The sequence below is a fragment of the Amphichorda felina genome (genome assembly GCF_050947745.1).
Source record: "Amphichorda felina strain 45539 chromosome Unknown scaffold_5, whole genome shotgun sequence".
NCBI lineage: Eukaryota > Fungi > Ascomycota > Sordariomycetes > Hypocreales > Bionectriaceae > Amphichorda > Amphichorda felina.
Genome location: NW_028145045.1, coordinates 189,962 through 209,197, shown reverse-complemented (window position 1 = coordinate 209,197; position 19,236 = coordinate 189,962). Strand labels below are relative to the sequence as shown.

The window sequence follows — 19,236 nt, the reverse complement described above, 5'->3', positions numbered from 1 at the left end:
TCTTGTCTTAAGCTATGCCTATCATGGATTGTCAGTCGGTCACAGGACACAGGACCCTATCTCCCACGATCTCCCACAGGGCTGAAGTGCGACTTTCATCGGGGCCATGACTGGCCTGGAAGTCGCAGACGGGCCGCCATCATCACGCTGATCTTTCCGGCACCGCAGCTGCTATTGTCACATTGGTTCGTTCGCGAACTCGAGTCCATCCCCGCGTGTCCGCGTGCTCGCGTGCCGGCGTAGGGCTCACCTCAGATGGAGCTTTCCCTATACGGGACCTTGCCTCATGACCGGGATAGGACTGGATTGGGTGTAAGATGAGGCTCGGCGACTACTCGTAAAGTTTAGGCGCTGGCCTCGATGATCCAGGCCGTATAGCCCCTAATCCTGATAGTATCCGTATACTAGTAAGTAATAATTGAGCGGTCTGTCTGTTGTCTAGACCCAGCACTGACACGGTTACGGTTCTCTCAGCCTTCTGTTGGCGGTTTCGACGCAGATTTGGGGGCCTTGCCAAGACTTCCAGGAGACACCCCAGTATTCTGCCCGTTTGGTCCAGATCACGACTGGTCACGAGGCTCTTCACATCTAGCAAAAATATATTACTTGCCAAGATAGCTCCTCCACGCGACACATCATGTTGGCCTCCCCAGCGGCCGTGTCCAATTGCAGCCTCCACGGGTTGGGTCATGATACGCGAGGCTGTGTGCAAGTCCGACCAGTTCCGACTACTACTAACTTTCACACTAAGGCTGACTGCATGGAAGCTGGAACGGCTGCAGAAGAATCCACCTTTCGCACCTGCATGTGTAGGTATTCCGGAACACTCCAGGGTCAGTCTCATACATAGTACATACCTACAAGTATACCAAGATGCATGGTGTTTGTCTCCCCACCCCACGGCCACTCGTCTTGATTTGGCATCCCGTCAAGCGTGGGAGCAAGTTGGGCTGTTCTTTAGCACTTTTACCTCTTACGCGACAGCGCCAACGCCACAGCTTGCTGGCGGCGCGGAACCGACGCGGCCACTTGCCTTCCAGATCGGTAGTACGTACGGATACTGGTAGTGCTATACCAAGTACACACCCCAGCCAGGCCCAGCAGACGGCAGGGCGCTGCACCTTGTTGGCTGCCGCCAGTCTGTGACGTTGAGGTGAATGGAACAGAGCTGAACCCCTTGTAGCCCCAACCTCGATTGGGTTGGTGCGGGGCAATCAGCCGCTGAAGTAAGTTCCAGTTCCAGCTGGGGGCTCCCACATTCCTCGACACACACAATCCCCTAGTCGCAAGGGCGTTTTAGCTAGTATCTCTGCTTCAAGGATTGCAGGTTCTGCTTTGCCAATAGTGGCTACCCTACAGGAGGCCATGTCATATTCCCAGGTCAGACTATAATACGGCCCGGATGCTTGGATGGCCCCGTTCCTTCGACTCGTCATTTTAACACCCGGTCATCCTTGAGCCTATACGGAGTACCTCATACAAGTACAAGACAGGCCTCGCTGCCCCGGTGCCCCCGCCAACCACTCGAGCCCGGAGGTCAACAAGGTCCCAAGGAACGACCCCCATCGCAATTCGCAACGTGCCCGCCAACCCCAATTACTTAAATTGGGTGTCTTGTCCTGCTCCGTTTGGTTTCATTCTGTTTTGAAACTCTCCCCTGCATTCCTGTTACGGCAAATCACGTCCCATCCCACCAGCCCAAAATCCTTTGGCTCTGCATCCCGAACCTTGGTTCCTCCCAGGCCACCACGGGCTGCGGTCACTTTGCTTTTCCTTTGCAAGACTCGGCGGCAGAAAATAACCCGTCTCGTGCTCCAGCAACAAGAGCCAGATCCTGTCTCACCGACGCTACTCCACCCGGCCCCGTCCCTATGCCGACATAACGTTGAAGAGACGACCACATTGGCACATCCCACAAGTTCCCGTCTGACAGCACAAAGTAGAGTGACTTCTACTAGCGGCTGATCCCACCCCGGCTGACGCCCATTTCGCACCAGAGCCCGCCAGAGCCCGCCAAAGTCGCGCAGCTCAGTCGCGGTACCATGCCGGACGCAACCAGCGCCAGCACCTCCACCACCAGCTGGGCAAACAACTACTTGAGCGGCCAACCGCCCGCATGGGCGGCGCTCCAGAGTGGCCTTTCTATTTTCGCCATCGTCGTCATTCTGCGCTTCTGCATTCGTCGCCTGCGATTGTGGATATCCCAGTCAGACAGCCGCAACGCATGTCGCACCTCGCGCCCCAAATCTGTCGTTTGGCAAGATACCTTGGTAAAGGATCAATTGCCGCCACCAGAACAGAATCAGAGCTGGCGACGCATATATCAGGATTTCCCCCGGACCATGAATGAGAAGCAGCGCAAACTGGGCACTACAAGCGGTGGCAGCATGAGAGGCCACCACCACGTGAGCTTCAGCAGTGACGAGCCGCCAACGGCCCGGGGAGCACTCCACGTCGACCAAGGGTACAATGCTGTCAGTGACGGGCCGCTCCGACATGTCATGTCACGGCCTCCTCCCGCGCCGCCCCTAACACCTCCGGAATTGAGCACCACCGTCTTCACTCTCCAAGGCGGCCCCCACAGCCAGGATAGCCTCATCCACCAATCGAACCCGGATTACACATCGCCATCCACCGCCAGCCCTGGATCCCGGCCCGGCACGGCCTCAACGACCTCCCACGCGCGGCGGTTATCCTACAACAAGACAATTCCTATCGGGATACCCATCTCGAGACAGTCTTCTGAGTCTGAGGCGGATCTCTTCTTCTCCCCAAGCTCCTACCCCCCTAGCAGCCCTTTACTCCCACCGGCACCTCCGACGACCCAGTCTGCATCGGGACCCGGAGAGGAACCATTCACCCAGAGGGAAATTGAGTTGCACGGGCAAATCGTTGGGGTCCTCGATGACAATGGCACCGGGTGGACTCGCCACACCCGCGTCTATGGCGGCGGTGTGTGTATGGCGTGTGCTGCTGCCGGGCGAGAACACGGCGAGGGAGGTTTCTACGGCCCCAACGTTCTCCCGGAGGAGATGCGCTGAGAGAATCGGATGGTGACGCTAAAAGTATTGCCCGCAAGGGCCAATGGACATCATGATACGAGATATGACCAACGACATTTCGAGCCTACTCGGACTTGCTTTTGGCACAATGGCTCGACTTGTCTATTTTTCTTTCTTCCTACTTTTCTTTTGGGGCCTACTTACACCGCCACATGTATTCTGTTTCTGTTGCCATTCCCAATACCCTGGGGTTCTTTCTCCACCGGCTTTTACGCTGTTAGTCAAGGGATGGCGAAAGGTTTCATTTTTTTTCTGCGATTTCAGGGTGTATGTTATGAGACTTTTCTTCTAAAGAGACATTTTTTTTTTACGATTTCTAAGACTGAGAAATACTGGCGGTTCGCAAAGTCTTGTGGAGTGGTTTCTCGCGAGATATGCTTATTGTGGTCGGCTTGTTTTCAAGGTTGTGTGACTAATGACTTATCACACTAAAGACCTGTTCTAGGACGCATGTTCCACGTCGGGTGATTCTTCAGCCTTACGTTCAGAGTGAGGAGCATCATCAGGAATTCGGGCGTCACTGCCGGGTTTCGACGTGAGCAACCCACATGCGGCTGGGTCCAGTCGGTCGATTTCTAGGCCGAGAATCCTCTGCTTACGGTGCCCTTGGCAGCCCGACCCAAAATGGGCAGCATGCTCTGTAGTCTGCACTGCTGCTCATCAACCCGATGAGAGCGAATGCCGACACCCCATGTACGAGCAGTTCGCACAACGTGCCTCTAGTCCCTTCTGGAATAGTTCTTCTATCCACAAGGTTTGCTAGCGGATCGCCTTGTCGGACAAGCTAGCACGACCAGGGGGAAGGTGAAGGGGGGTCATGTCTCTGACGTGAGGGTCAGCCTTGTGGGGAACTTTGAAAAGGGAAGGGGGGGTGGTCGCCTACCCATCGATCTTGACTGGTGAAGCAATGCCAGATGGATTGATGCTATTGGGCTGTCCGTGGGGGAAGTACCGGTACATGGACGTTCGGAGTCGGGTGGACGTGGGTGTTGTTGCGCATGCTAGAATCCTTCCGTGACGGCCACCCCGTGGCGCCTATTATCAACCGCGTGAGGGCCCGCGGCACAGAAAAGGGGGAAAAGAGCGAGGAAGCTCGGTTTCACCAGCTTAACAGGCAGGCGTTGGCGAGATGAGCGCACGATACGGCCCGAAATTGGGGGGTTTCATCATACGGGACTCCATCTGATGTGGTCGGGGAGGGGTAATAGAGGAGGGAGGCAGTGCAAGGCTGAACCGGGGCCCGAAGGGAAATGATGTTCAGGCCGATAAGGGAGGGACGGCTTGAGCCCTCACAGGGCTGAGCTCCGGAGCGGGGATGCAAAGTGGAAAAGCCCTACAACTGGCCCGGAAGGTTCGCATTTTGACAGAGTCCGATGATGATGGGTAGTGATGATGGGACTCTCATCCCCCCTCCCCTAGTCGGTTGGGGGCGTCGAACCCCGGGAGCAGCGTATCTGTCTCATCATGATGTATCATCCGGAGCTTGACCAAAGGAGCTATGACCAGTCTGACGTTTCACTGGACACATGAGCCCCAGATCTGGCGAGATATGGCGTGGGGCTGATCGAGGGGGAACTCCCTGGTGGTGTGCTGCTGAGCTGGCTCCTGCTGCAAGCTGCGTCCACTTCCAACTCCCCCATGATGCCCAAAGGTGCATGTATATGCTAAATGACGAAGAACCCCCAAAGTGTACACATGACGCCCCCGGCCCCCCCTCTTTGATATGCCCAAGATGGGGTTGGTGTGGTGTTGGTGATCATGGGTAAGGTTGGTGGTTTTGGCGTTTGTAGATGCCGGGGAAGAGAAGCAAGAAGGGCATGCATGTCAGCCATTCGGCTTATACGGCGCGCCTCAGGTGACGGAGTGGAAGACTACCCCGCTTTGGAGCAATGGGATCCAAGGGCGTCGCAACTGTGTTCCGTCTTCCCTGTTATCCACTTTAAGATGCACCCGTGGCTGGGGTGACAAGTGATGCTTGCACTCTGCAGACGGACTTGTTGGCCCCTGTTTCAGCCGAGAAGATGCATAGTAATTACTTACCAATACACGTGTTCCAAAAATGGAACAAAGAGGCTTCTCAACAATTCCCATTAGGGTAGGAAGGAATCATAGCTGAAGCTGAATCCCATGGTTGTGCACACTGAGAGTCAGAGAGGTGTAGGGTAGTAAATGGTTAGCAATAGAAGAGACTGATCATAGTATATGTTCGTATACATATTCTTACATGTATCTATATGCATAATACATAGATTCCTAGTGTAATAAATATATTATATTTATATTCCATCTGAATATGATTGTTAACTTTCCTTGTGATGGTTTGGTGTATAGCTTCATTTGTTCACTACTTGGACCCCCACGTTGCTGATGAACACTCCTTGATTTTTCAATGGGGATGTCGAATGGACATGGTGTTATTATATACAAAGTTGGTCCTAAAAGCCATGAACGTCATTGTTTCCGATGCCAGCGCGGAGTCAGCTATCCTTGCCGTGGTGTGCAAAAGAAAAAAGCACCAAAAAGGAAGCATCTTGATGCTCGATGAACTTCAAGACAACATGGTCAGTATGAGGGTCGAACTCATGACCTTCGCATTATTAGTACGACGCTCTAACCAACTGAGCTAACCGACCAGTTGATAAATAGCACGATTGAGGGGATTATTTGCCACGGTCGATGCGTCGGGGCGTGTGGACATGCGGGAAAAAAATGGATACCAGAATGAGAGCTATCATTCGGGTGGCGTACAAGTTGACCTCACGATATCCTAGAGCCACCATGCCTGCGACTAGACAAAGTGTACGCTTGATTCATGATCAAATTTTAAGAGACACAAAAGACCGTTCTGCCTTGTGGGCAAATGTTATAGAGAATATTTTGATACTGCCCTCGGTTGACTGTTCTCGAGCTGGGGCGGCAAAGCAACTTGACACTCTGGCGCTGTAGCGTCGATAGAATCTTGAGTAGTATAAAAAAATAATTTTAAGATCGTAGTTTCTGTGAGAATCTTTAGATGGCTAGGGAAAGCTATTGTCGGATGCTGATATTGGAGTGTTTAGGTGGCATAGTTGCGTCCCGCATATTTACATAGCGAAGCCCTTTGCTGGAGATGATCAAGAATCAAAGATAGGTCTCCAAGGATATCACGATCTTCCGCGCTCACCTGGAAGATTTTGATCGTCTAGAAAAGAGGTCTATGCTATGCCAAGAGCCTGTATAGCTCTATCTCGGAAAACGTGGACCGCCTGCGTAAGGTCCCGCTATAGGTGGTGGTGGAAGAGATAACTACGTGGTTACTTCGTCATGGAACTTAGACTGGTCGTTTGACTACATCCTATCAGGCACTGGGATTAAATAGGAGAGAATAATTATAACCCTTGAACTACATAGTATTGAGGTGTGTACGGGAACTTGATTATCACTACTCGAGGGGCTGCCCCAGACCATCATCATGATCAAGTGAACAGAGTTACTTCCTATGGCGGGGTGCTGCGACTGTTGCTAGACTGGTGACACTGTGGCAAAGTGATTGATGAATATGCTACGTTGGTCGTCTTGTTACTGTCGTTATTTCGGCTTGTAATGACTGGATCACTTGGAGGCTCAGCCAACAGTCCTAGATATGCGTGGCTGATGTCTCATAGTTGCCGAGAACGTGAGTAACATTCTCGTGTCCCGTGAGACATTGCTTGTGTTCCATGACGAAATTAGACAGCCGGAAAGCAAGCACGCACTGGTCTGAGGTCTCATCGAGGTCACCATGTAGCCGGGATGGAACTCCGGAATGTGGAGACATCGAATCCGGGGCAACACAACACGCGCGGGCCGTAGGGCGCCGGGCGGCAGAGAGACAGATAGGAAAAGAAACAAGCATAACCGCCACGCGCTGTGTCCAAACACGTTGTCAGTGCAGCCGCTCCCACCCGACATGGCCATCTTCTGCAGATGACGCTGCTGCATGCCGCCCATGAGGCCTTGACCGGTTTGGCAGCTCCGTGGCCATTGGCCAACCGCGAGTTGGAGTTAAGCGCCCTGTGACGGCAGAGACCCCTCGCTCCGCACCAACGACAATGGCACCCTGCATGATGCAGGGCGGGGGACGCCTGTCATAGATGGCCCAGCCGCAGCATCGCCGTATCGCAGATGAGGTGCATGGGATGAGCTCTCTGGCTGGTTCTCGCCGCCATCATAGCTCTCGCTTAGCCGCCGTCTGCCGTAGCCGCGACGAGATGACGGCTCGAGATTTGCTGGTTAGCCGCGCCCGGACAAAATATCCCTGGTGCTACAGCTGCAGGTGATGGAAATGAGACAACGCGCGCTGCCCGCATCTGACTTCTCGTGGCGGATGCCGCAGTCGGGTAAAGTGGCCAAAGAGGCGGCTGTTTGATCGACGAGTGTGCTTGTGGCTGGCATGTGGATGCCGATAATGGGGTTGGAGCTTTTCGCGACTTGTTTCAACGGCCGTTGATAGGACGCACAGATCTGTTGTTGGTGGTGGTTGATGATGGACAGGCATGCTGGCTCTTTGTTGTGATGCACGGCACATGGCGGCATACCACGACTGGCGTCTGTGTCGCGGTACCACCCCCGGGGGGGGGGGGGGCACGGGCTGCCCTCATATTACTACACCAAAGCGCTGAGCGCAGCAGTCAGTCAGGGACATTGTAGACACGGGGTCCAACCGTCCGAGTAACGATGTTACTATTCTGAGAAAGTCGGATCACACGGAGACAACAGTGGGCTGCCCTTTTCGAGGTTGGAGCCCTCGGCAGTGAATCGCAATACGGCGGGAAGCGGGATGGTGGATCTGGAAATTGAAAGGGGTCGGAGGGGCTAAGGCTTGGCAGATGGAAGAATACTTGATCTCTGACCTATGACTACGCCAGTCATAAGGTATCTCCTTAACGCAAGTACCCGGATGAAACGCAACACGGACCCGAAATCCTGGACGCGCTGGAGTGACAGGCGCGTGTGATTCCAGTGCCCAGCGTCAGGAGGTACCTAGGTCCGGATAGTAAATCATTCTCCCTCCCCCCCATGTTGTTGGCCATAAACAGAAGCCGGCAGGAAAGAAGGAAGGATCCCAATCACGGCATCTCCATCACTTTCCAGCGATGGCAATGGCGTACATAATAGTACGGGCTTACGGGGCTGCCCGATGGCATGCATAACGAACGGCGATGTTGGGTTCTTCACATCGGTTCGTGCGCGCGGCTCCTGATTCGCCAAGCGAAGGCAACACTAGACGCTGGCGGCCAGGCTGGCCTCGTGGTCTCACCCACCACTACGGTCACCACCCAACCACCCAACCACGGCACCACCACCCTCCACATGCCACATCAGTCATCGCCAGCTGCTGCGCTAGGGTCCTGCTCGAGGCTATTAATGGGACCTCTCGACGTGACTGGCCGTTCGAGGCTCGCGCGGACTCGAATCAAATTTCACAGCACCGCGAGAGTTCAGGGCGGTGAGCGGTGGGTCCAGAGGACGTTCTTTGCAAGTGTCGAGTGGCTTTGGTGATTCGTCCTTGTTGCGGCTCTAGGTCCTGATGGAAGCCTGGCCACTGGAGGATTCCATCGCCTCGCCTCTCCATGGCTCTTGGAGTTGGGACATGCCGCCTCCCCGATCGACAATGGGGGGGATGTCATCCCAAAGTCAACGGGAACCTGAGAGTTTTGCCCCTGAGGCCTGAGGGCAGCGCTGTGATTGGCCCTCAGTCCCTGCAGGCAAGCACACCTCACTGCACTGATGCTCAGAGTCTTTGCCAGGGGCGGCGGGCCTGCATGCGTGCCTGCCCAAGGAACCCGGAAACCCACTGCAGACCATTGAACCACATTGGCAGTTGTCACAGGCTCGCCAGGGGCCTGTTAGAGACGGACAATCATCTCGTGGAAGATTCCGAGTGTCGTGTGAAGAATCCCGTAGAATGGACGACTGGAATCCATAAATTTGCCTTCAAACCTTGAAACTGCCAGGTATTCCGTGGCGACTGAGTCGAGCCCGGTGCTGTACCAGGTTACCAGCCCAGCAGCGGGCTATCCCACTGCTGGCGAGGTACCTCTCACTGCGAGATCCCCACAATCCTGCATTTTGATTGGCCGCCGGCAGCCCCTGGGTGTGCTGGCTGGCGCTATTCCATTGGGTAGTGGACCTGAGGCCACTGTGAGCCCAGCGTGAACTGCCCTCGCCCTTCGCCGCCTCCTCCATCAATCATCCAGCCCATCCAGTGACAGAATCCATCTTTCCCTCCTTCTCCTCTTCCTACTCTTTGTTCTTCTCTAACTCCTCCTCTCCTCTCTTCTCATCTTGTCGACCCGCCCTTTCCTTCCTCCTCTTTCTCCCTCTCCCTCCCTCTTTACCCCATACTTCCCCCCTTCCTTCCTTTGTGCGCCGCTTCTCGATCTAGCTGGCTTTGTTGGTTGGTCGCGTCCACGCAAAATCTCGTTGCCTTCGTGCTTGCACCGGCATCCCCATCCGACAACCCATCAACCCGTATCAAACGGAACGGAAATCCAGCAAGGATTTGGAGCATCGACTCTACCCTCGACCCTCGACTCTACACCTCGACTTAATTCGACTGTATTTTATTCTTCGTCTTCAGTTGCTTCGATCAGCATTCTGCCTCTTCTCTAATTTCGACCCGCCCAAGCCGATCCATCACCAAATCATCGAAGGAACACAACTTCGAATCAGAAAAGCATCTCGGCATCAACCCAGCTCTTCATTCTTGCGGGGCACTTGATTCTCCTTGCCTTTGGGCAGTCGCTTGACACCTGGAAAGTCTGCACCTACCTGTGTTTGCGAGTCTCGCTTGCCCTTTCGTGGTCCTTGGCCAGCCGAGGCAACACTTCATCATCCACTGCTGTGATTTGGCATTGTCCTGAGGTTTCTACCACAGCTCTTGCCTGGCACGTACGGTCTCGCTTGTCGACTTCCACTGCACGTTTATTCCTACGCCACTTGGCAACTGCATCAGCATTGCACCCACTCGTTCGCTCAATCGGATATTTCGTTCTGCACGCATACATTTCGACTTAATCTTGTCCTCGCAACGACTCCACCGGCTCTTCCTCTTTTCACCGCCTGGAAAAGAACACCACGCTTTCTTGGATCTGCGGTTTTTTTGGGCTTTCCAGTGGACGCGAGGCCTCTTGATTCCACAATTGTCGAACCGATAATTCTGTCGATTCGACGTCTCCATCTGCACGCATTGTTTACCACGCCGACCTGATCGAATAATCTTTCATCGGCCCCTAATTCCCTAGGGCACGAACCGACACGCGCCCACAAGGCCTTGTTTAGTGTTACCTTTTCCAGCTCGAGCAGGGTCTATTTCAGACAACTTCGATCGACCACCTACTCGAGACACCTCCTTCGTCGTGAGCTATGAACCCCGGCGGTCTTGCTCAAATGTCTTCCAACAACTTCGCTTCCCACAATGGGTTTGGCAACCCTGGGGGTCTGGCTTCTCGTCGGGGCGGCCAGAACATCAAGCCGCTCTCCTTTGATACTCTTAACAAGACCAGTGGCGATAAGGAAAATGCCATCCCGACCCCTCGAACCAGCCGCTCTCACCTCCTTGCGGGACTGAGGACTGCCCCTAAATCTGCCACCGCGTCGTCCTTTGGTCCAGCCTCGCCCGCCACTGCCGGTCCCACGCAGCAGTATGCTAGGAGCAACTTGGCTGCCAATGTCCACGGTATTGGTCAGGACAATATCTACAATGCTCCCAAGACGGCATTTCCCCAGTACGGTGTCCAGCACCAGCAGCAACAGCAACGTCAGCAACAGCACCAGCAACACCAGCAGCAGCCGAACAATCTGCAATTCATGATGGGCCAGCAGTACACTGTTGACCAGGTCCTTGCCCCTCCAGAGCTTTCTATTGATGAGCAGGCTCAGGAGCAGATGGACCCCAACATCTATGCGCAGCTCGTGGCTACCAACATGTACCTTGCAGCACAGCAGCAACGGCTGCAACAGCAGCTCCGTAGCGTGCAAGCCGCTGCGCAGCAGTTCCAGCAGCTCAACCTGAACAACCCACAGCTTGTTCAGCAGCAGATGGCCATATATGAGCAGCAGCAACAGCTCCGCAACATGCAGCAGCAGCTAGGTGCCCAGGCTTCAATGGGCCAAAGCCAGCAGCAATTTTATTACAATCCGATGACTGGCCAGTACTACGTTGACACCTCGGCTGCTGCTCAGATGAGCTCGCCCTACTCAGAGCAGCCCATGACGCCTGGCGGCTTCAATATGTTCCAGCAGCAGCAGGCGCAGCAGCAGCAATTCCACTCCCAGAGCCAGACCCCGCGAGTTCAGGTGTCTCCCCCTCCTGAGAATCACGGCCAGGGCAATGGATTCCGCAGCAACTCCCCGCCTAAGCGTCATGAGTCACCCACGGAGACCCAGCCTCTTCCGCCACCGTCTGCTAACGCCTACCGTCGTGGCCACAAGAAGGCGTCGTCTCTGGCTCCCGTTAACGCTACTCTAGCCGCTGCAGTTGGTTCGGGAGGTGATCAGCCGTCTGCTGGACCCAAGTCGGCGGCTTTCCCGATGACTCCCCTGACCGGAGGGTACGGCCCTGGCCAGGGTCGCGCGGGGGAGCATCCCATCCGCCAGCCCCGTGGTCCTCCCTCGATGGACGAGCTTAAGCTGAAGCCGACCGCCAAGCACGAAGGCAGCAAGAACTTTGCTGCTCGCACCCGACGCTCTGCCGTGCACAATCTCGTCCGGGCCGGACTCGAGCGACGGAAGGGAACGGGCAGCTCGGCTGGTAGCATGAGCCCTGTGTCCGAGACTGCTGAAGAATCGACGACACCTATCACCGACAACGACTCGGAATCCGGACGTAGTGGCTCCGGTAGCCTCATCGGCGAGGAGGAGTGCTCCAGCTCGCGCAAGTACGCTGGTGGTAGCTGGGGTGCTATCGGTTCTGACCGACCTAGCTCGCGTCAGAAGGCTCGCAAGGCTAGCGAGAGCGAGGCGTCGAACGCTGAAAGCGACACTAGCTCCTTTGCCAATGTGTTTAAGAAGGGTGCTCTGCGAGCATCCAAGGCCCAGGAGGCGACGGATGGCCAGCGCAGGCCCTCGAGGCTGGTGTTGACGAGTGCTGAGAAGCGGAAGACATCACCGATGGCCTAAGCTCGGCCGCGTACCCAACGACGACTCTCCTTTTTGCCGGTTACATTCTACGGTTATTCTTTCTTTGTTATTCATCTTTCACGACTTATGCCCAGACTCTGTGACACGAACCGGCGGACTGCACTGTGGACAGGGTTTTCACTTCTTGCTTTGCGTGGGCTGGGGCTTGTCTCCTCTACGCACGAGGCGACCTCGGCCGCCTTGACTTCGAAACTATCGACGATTATAATTCACTTCGCAAGTCTGTCCTTGACACTTTTTTCTCTCTAATTGCGCCATGGGATTGGAGGCATGGATTGGGGTTTTGATCATTTTGGGGAGGCGATTTGGAATTGAGAAGGGGTTGGTGAGGAGTCTTACACCAGCTATGGAAGGTGGAAAGGCGGACAGTCAGTTTGGCTGGTCTTGTCTAGTTTTGGAACAACATGGCTTTCGACTTTGAATCGTGGGATCCCGCCTGTGGATCCAGGAAGGGATCGGGGCGACAGACCAAGAATCATCAGAGATGTGTCTTGATCTTGTTGGCCCGCATATGGGAAGTGGTCTTGGCCTGGTGGAGGAAAGACCAACATGGCTACTACGAAGATGAGGAGGGGGACTAGGTACCAAAGCGATAGTTAGGAAAAGGCACACAATAAATAGACATTGATGGCCTTAATACTGTCTCATGATTGTGAAACGTGTTTGGACGACGTTTACTCGCGAAGTTGAATTAGACTATAGACCAGCAGCACTGGCGTAGATATGGAGCCATTTCCATGGCCATGGCAAGGGCGGGTAGCTCACGGCTGTGCCTCGTAGACGTACAAGGTGGTGTTGTGCTGATCGGGGGCCCAGTAGAAGCGCAGGCGGCCGTCCTCGACGGCGACATCAAAGGGGTTCATGGTGATGCGCACGCCCCTGCCGCTCTCGAGGGTGATGGGCAGCTCAAAGACGGGCAGGAGGGTCTCGGTGTCGACGAGGGCGATGCCGCCGAGGACGTAGCCCGTAGTGGCGGCGGTCTCACCGTGGGGGTTGTTGTCGTCCCCGCTGCTGCTGCTGCTGCCAGGTAGGGAGGTGACACCGGAGCAGAGCATGAGGTGGCGGCCCTGGTGGGGGCCGAGGAACTTGCAGTCCTGGTAGTCGATGAAGTGGCTTGGGTTGTAGACGGGGTGTGAGGGGTGGGTGGTGGTGGGCGATGACGAGTCCTTCAGGGGGAAGGCTGTGGCCTGGCGGGAGCCCCAGTTGAGGGCGGTGATTCGGCGGCGGAGGGGGTTGACGGCGAGGGTGCCCAGGTGGTCGGTGGGATGGCGCAGGAGGGTGGTGGGCTGGAGGGAGAAGGGGTCGGCGGCGTAGAGGGTGGCGGAGGAGTTGGGGCGGCGCTGGGAGAGGACGCCGTAGATGGCGCGGCCGTCGTAGTCGATGCCGCCGTTGTGGTACTCTGGCGACAGCGGGTGGGAGATGGAGGCGTCGGCGAGGAGGGAGCCGTCGGCCAGGTCGAAGACTTGGAGGTGGCCGTGGCCGGTGCCCGGGGTGCGGTCGGTGCCGTTGATGATGGCGTGGTCCGGGTAGGGGATGGTTGGGGAGGTGTACTCGGCGCAGCTGAGGATGAGGCGCGAGGGGGGAAGGACGAGGAGGCCCTCGGGCTCGAAGGTGTCGGCGAGGAGCGGTAAGGAGGATACGAGGGTGAAGGTGGAGGAGCGGGTGAGGGAGAGGATGAGGGGGATGATGAGATGGGCGTCGGAGGCGTGGTGAGGGGGAGGGAGAGGGGATGGGGCGAGGGGGATATCGGGATTAGGGTATGTTATGTTGAGGTGGTCGGGGAGAGATGGTATTGATGGTATTGATGGTATTGAAGGTGGTATTGGTGAGGCTAGTGGTGATGTGGTGGTGAGAGAGATGTCGGTGTGGAGGGCGAGGAAGGACATGATGAGGACGAAGGCGACGGCGCCGAAGCTGAGGAGAACCAGACGGGGTGTTGTAGGAGCTGATGTAGTCGATTGATTGTGTGGTGAAGATGGGTTTGAGGGCATTGCTGAGAGAGATGGCGATGGCGATGGCGATGGCAATGGGCTGGGAGTTGAGAAGATGTTGAAAGTCAAGGTGCCTCCCTGTGTGGGGAAGATCTGCACAGTGGCTGCAGTGGCTTCAGTGGCTCTTCGATGGCCCACAGTGGCCGGCGGAGCACTGCAATCCGGCGCGGGGCTTCAGTGATGATCACCCTCCTCACCCGCCGACTCCGCACCACCCCATCAGGCCCATCAGGCCCATCAGGCCCCATCATGACATCGTATATAAAAGCCCAATGCCTGGTCAATGCCTTACTTACCTCACCCTCTTCCAACATTTCTGGTGAAAAAACACCATAGCAACATTCCAAAATGTCCATGAGCGTATCTGACTCCGGCGTCGTCCGTGACGGCTTCCCCCGGCCCTTCCCGGACACGCCGTCCAACGTCATGGAGCAGTTCCGCATGACGGGAAAGGTTGTCGTCGTGAATGGGGCAGCCGACGGTATCGGGCTTGCTGTGGCCGAGGCCATGGCTGAGGCGAATGCCCATGTTGCACTGCTGTACAACTCGTGAGTCCCGCCTCGCCAGGCTTGGAATTCACACAGGTTCCTGACTGGTTGACACATATTTCAGGAATGATGCGGCCATCCAGAGGGCCGAGGAGCTGGCCAAGGCGCATGGAGTCAAGACGGCTGCCTACAAAGTCGACGGTATGCTTGCAGTCTCGCTCAAGCTGGTCTGTACTTGGTACTGACAATGGCAGTGTCCAATGCCGAGGACGTCCAGAAGACGGTGGCAGTCGTGGTCAAGGACTTTGGCGCCATTGATGTGTTTGTTGCCAATGCTGGTATGGAACTCTATTCATTGAATTTTACGCTGAACCTGACATTGAGTCTAGGCATGGCCATCTCCAAGCCCATCTTGGAGCAGACGCTCGACGAGTACAAGAAGCAGATGTCTGTCAACGGTACTTCCCCCACCTCTCCCCAAGCTGTTAATACCACCGATCTGACGAGTTCAAGTTGACGGCGTCGTCCACTGTGCCAAGTACGCCGGCGAGGTCTTCAAGCGCCAGGGCCGCGGCAACCTCATCATCACCTCCAGCATGAGCGCCCACATCGTCAACGTCCCCGTCGACCAGCCCGTCTACAACGGCTCCAAGGCCTTCGTCACCCACTTTGGCAAGTCGCTCGCCCGCGAGTGGCGCGACTTTGCCCGCGTCAACGTCGTCTCCCCGGGCTTCTTCGACACCCGCATGGGCGCCAGCCCCAGCGCCGTCAACGAGGCCTACCGCATGGCTGTGCTGGGCCGCCAGGGCCATGTCAAGGAGATCAAGGGGCTGTATCTGTACCTGGCCAGCGATGCGTCGACGTATACCACGGGTAGCGACGTGCTCATCGACGGGGGTTACACTCTGCCGTAGAATTAATTGGACTTGATATTTAATAATAACACGCTTTCTATCCAAAGCTCATGCCCATGCCTTGGGAGATGACTGTCTGCCGTACCCGAACCTGTTCTATTCTAAACATTGACTACCTTGAAACTACCATCGCTTCGTGTACTTGCTCTCCTTGGGAACGTGTACACCCTTGCGGGCGTAGGCCTTGCGCGTCTGCTTCTCGCGGTTGCGCAGGTCACTGTTGTAGGCGGGCGTGGCCATGTACTCGGACTTGGGGCGGGCGGTCCAGCCCTGGCCGTCGTCGATGTAGCCCCACCAGTGCTCTTCCTTGTCGCCGGAGCCGAAGCACATTGTGATGATGATGTGGTGGTTATGGTCGGTCTTTTGTAAGTTGTGTGGTGACGGGGGTGAACCGATGGACTGATGTTGTAACAATGTCTTGTGACTGATCGAAGACAATTTGGGTTGTTTATTCCAGGTATTTCTGATTGTGTTACTCAAGCCCTGTTTAGTTCTAGAAGATATCTCTGTCATTCCATGGAGCGAGATGCCCTCTTTATAACCTCTGCTGGGGAGACTAAACATCATCGAAACCCCCATCTGGATTACCCGATTACCCCATGAGGAAAATCAGTGCGCTCTCTGGCCCCCACTTGCGTCACTGCCATCCTGTGATCAGCAGCGCCTCAGATTCCTGGATTCTAGGGCGTGCCGATCTCCTAGTCGGCCAATGGGCATCCGCGTTTATGGATTTTGGTTTGCAGCACTGCCATCTTGCCCCATTGGGGTTCATGTTCCGCTGATGTCCGTGATGCTACAGAGGGCACACGGCGGAACGGCAGCATAACATGGTCATCCACTGGTCGAGATATCGGCGAGGCCATAGCACCCTCTGCGGCCTCCTTCTCAACCGCTATTGAAGCAGGAGGGGGCACTGCAAGCCGCCTAGACGATGCCGATGAAATGGACGAGAATGACGACGGTGGGGGTGGGCCGGAGGATGCTAAGTGCGTAGATTTTCTTGGGCCAGAAATCGTCCAACGCTACGGATAGATGCTGCTTGTTTGAGAAAGACACTCGGAGAAGGCGGAGAACCCGGAGCCAATGTGGGGCCGGGCCGGGCCGGGACGGGACTCTCTGCCCGGTCCGTCTGCCTGCTAGTATATCATGTCCTCCGCGCGTGTAATTGTAGAGATAGGCGTCCGTCCGGAATTTCAATTATTATCGGAGCCGTCGATCCCCACCTCGTGTTTAGCCATCCCAGGTCGTCTCCCAAGTCCCAATCGCAGCCACGTCTGCAACACACCTGCATCACAAGCCGCGCGCTTAGATGGCCTGTGTTGGCCAATCACGCCCCTCCGCTCCAGCGTCCTGCCGCCCCGATGCATCCCCCCGGCCGCGGGTCCACGGGGCCAGGATGGCAGCCCTATCAAGCAGTGTAATCCAAGGCGATTCATCTGCATGTTGGTCCGGCCCCAAGTTGGGCTGCCTCTGCTGTCGAAAGAGGGGAACAGGTGTCTGAGCGGGTTGAGCACGCTGCCCAGCGTATATATCCTCGGGCGTAGTTCCGCGTGTGCCGTACCTACGGACGGACGGACGGACCACACTGCAACCGCATCGTCAAAGGCCTCCCCCCGGAGCTTGGAGAGGAAAAGGGAGAATAGACGCACACACACACACACAAACACACACACACAACGCACACACACATGGCGGCCTCGAAAACGCAGCGAGGCCTGGCCTCCTCCTTCTCCGGCGACCACCTCAACTTCTTTGTGCTGCTCCTCACCACGCCGGCCAGCATCTTCCTGCTCTACTGCAGCGTCAACCAGGTCCGCTACTCGGGCCCCTTCTTCACCTTCATCGTCTCCAACCGGCCCAGCGTCCAGTTCTCGGTCCAGATCATCGCCAACATGTTCGCCGTGGCCCAGGACTTTGTGCTCTGCCGGCTCATCAACTTTGCCGTCCGGCGCCGGCTGGTGAGGCGCGGCATGGAGCTCGACACGCTGCGACTGTGGACCGACGCCATGGTGCCGCGCATCAACTGGGAGCTCCCCTGGCAGCTGTGCCTCCCGCTGCTGCTCTTCGTGAGCGCCACCATGGCCCTCAGGGGCATCTGGGCCGCGGCCCTGACCCCCGTCGAGCTGTGGACCATGGTGGACGACCGCGTGCCGATCCCCAGCTGGGACAACACGACGTACATCCACGAGTACCCCTCCGAGATTGGCAAGCAGGGCGCCACGCTGCAGAACCACAAGGGCCGCTTCTCGTACTCGGTCGGCCTGCAGCACCTGGGCAGCCTGCTGGCCAGCGCATCCTCGGCGTCGCCCACGGACGGCAAGCCCCGCGAGCACCGCAAGATGGACAACTCGCGGTACACGTACATCGGGCGGTCGTACGGCGTGGGCGCGGCGGCGGGGCTCGTCGACTCGGCCATGGAGGACGACGCGCTGGCACTGGCCTACTCGTACCAGGAGGACGGGTACGACACCGACGTGCGGTGCGTGTACAACACCACCAGCGACTTCCGCATCGAGGAGACGTCGGAGCAGTGGGTCTACGCCGTCAAGGGCGAGCTCCCGGACACGGACGTCGGGCCCGAGTACTCCAACTACCTGGGCTACGACGGCAGCAACATTGTCGCTATCGGCGTGGCCATGTTCTCCGACTCGAACGCCCCGGACCTGCCGCTGCGGCGGTACCTGGCCTTTGCGACGGGCCGGAGCTACGACTTCCTGGACCGCGTGCAGTGCGAGGTCGACTTTGTGCCCACGCGGTTCAATATCACCGTCGACATGCGCGGGCGCAACGTGACAGTGCAGCCGACGACGGGCGGACCTCCCGTCAAGGACATCGACCCCAGCCGCCGCCTCAAGGGCACCGTGATGCGCCAGTTCGAGCTCATCGCCAACGACGAGACCAACATCTACGTGTCCATGGTGGGCACGGCGCTCAACGCGTCGGTGACGGACCTGCGCACGCGCATGGTCGCCCAGGGGAGCATCACCATGGACGTGAGAGAGGCCGACATTGTGCTCGAGGCGGTGGCCAACTCGGTGCGGGTCATGGCCGATGACATGCTGGGTGCGTATGCGGCCGCGCAGCTCATGGTGGGGGGGTTCAAGAAGAGTGTCTCGTCAACGACGCGCATGTCGGCGATTGCGATTGGGGAGATGGAGTTTGCGGTGGGGGTGTTTGTGATCAACGCTGTCATTATCGTGGCGTTTGTCGTTGAGGTTGTCAGGACCAAGTGGTGGAGGGGGATGCCCAAGTTTGACCTGGCCGATATGAGGCAGGTTGCCGCGGGGGCGTCGCAGGGCGGTTCGGGCTTGGGGGGGCTGGCCATGGGGAGGATGAGGAAGAATGTGGGAGGTATCATGGTTCGGTATGACGGGCAGCCTGGGGGGAAGTATGCCTTGGTTGCTGGGGAGGAGGAGGAGGAGGTGGAGGAGAAGACGCCGATCATCTCCATGGCACCCGATTTCCACAGAGTCGAGGGTACACATGTTCCTAGGTGGAACGAGAGAAATCCCGGTGGTTTCATATAGAGTTTATATCGTTATATATGTATGTATGTGTATATGTTTATTAATCCTACCCTTCATTAATATGCCTCCAGTCCCCGAGTTGCCCATTACCT

At 56.6% G+C, this 19,236-nt stretch overlaps 6 protein-coding genes and 1 non-coding gene across 7 annotated transcripts; 4 read left to right on the top strand and 3 right to left on the bottom strand.

Moving 5' to 3' along the window:
* Positions 1-2,042: 2,042 nt before the first annotated feature.
* On the top strand, positions 2,043-3,041 carry ACO1O0_004894 (uncharacterized protein; the record flags this gene model as incomplete). Its single annotated transcript, XM_083194326.1, has 1 exon — positions 2,043-3,041. One exon carries the CDS (start codon positions 2,043-2,045, stop codon positions 3,039-3,041), a length of 999 nt encoding a protein of 332 aa, XP_083049239.1.
* Positions 3,042-5,621: 2,580 nt separating this feature from the next.
* Positions 5,622-5,695, bottom strand: ACO1O0_004893. Its single transcript has one exon. It is a non-coding gene; the product is annotated as a tRNA-Ile (tRNA).
* Positions 5,696-10,472: 4,777 nt separating this feature from the next.
* Positions 10,473-12,203, top strand: ACO1O0_004892 (uncharacterized protein; the record flags this gene model as incomplete). Its single annotated transcript, XM_083194325.1, has 1 exon — positions 10,473-12,203. One exon carries the CDS (start codon positions 10,473-10,475, stop codon positions 12,201-12,203), a length of 1,731 nt encoding a protein of 576 aa, XP_083049238.1.
* A 782-nt stretch (positions 12,204-12,985) lies between these two features.
* Positions 12,986-14,215, bottom strand: ACO1O0_004891 (uncharacterized protein; the record flags this gene model as incomplete). The annotated part of the gene is made up of 1 exon (XM_083194324.1): positions 12,986-14,215. The coding sequence occupies one exon, from the start codon at positions 14,213-14,215 to the stop codon at positions 12,986-12,988; it is 1,230 nt and encodes a 409-aa protein (XP_083049237.1).
* Positions 14,216-14,563: 348 nt separating this feature from the next.
* ACO1O0_004890 (short chain dehydrogenase) lies at positions 14,564-15,617 on the top strand (the record flags this gene model as incomplete). The annotated part of the gene is made up of 5 exons (XM_083194323.1): positions 14,564-14,763; positions 14,828-14,904; positions 14,958-15,041; positions 15,093-15,161; positions 15,217-15,617. The coding sequence occupies 5 exons, from the start codon at positions 14,564-14,566 to the stop codon at positions 15,615-15,617; spliced, it is 831 nt and encodes a 276-aa protein (XP_083049236.1).
* A 48-nt stretch (positions 15,618-15,665) lies between these two features.
* ACO1O0_004889 (uncharacterized protein) lies at positions 15,666-15,947 on the bottom strand (the record flags this gene model as incomplete). The annotated part of the gene is made up of 2 exons (XM_083194322.1): positions 15,666-15,708; positions 15,745-15,947. The coding sequence occupies 2 exons, from the start codon at positions 15,945-15,947 to the stop codon at positions 15,666-15,668; spliced, it is 246 nt and encodes an 81-aa protein (XP_083049235.1).
* Positions 15,948-17,305: 1,358 nt separating this feature from the next.
* On the top strand, positions 17,306-19,144 carry ACO1O0_004888 (uncharacterized protein; the record flags this gene model as incomplete). The annotated part of the gene is made up of 1 exon (XM_083194321.1): positions 17,306-19,144. One exon carries the CDS (start codon positions 17,306-17,308, stop codon positions 19,142-19,144), a length of 1,839 nt encoding a protein of 612 aa, XP_083049234.1.
* Between the last annotated feature and the right edge of the window lie 92 nt (positions 19,145-19,236).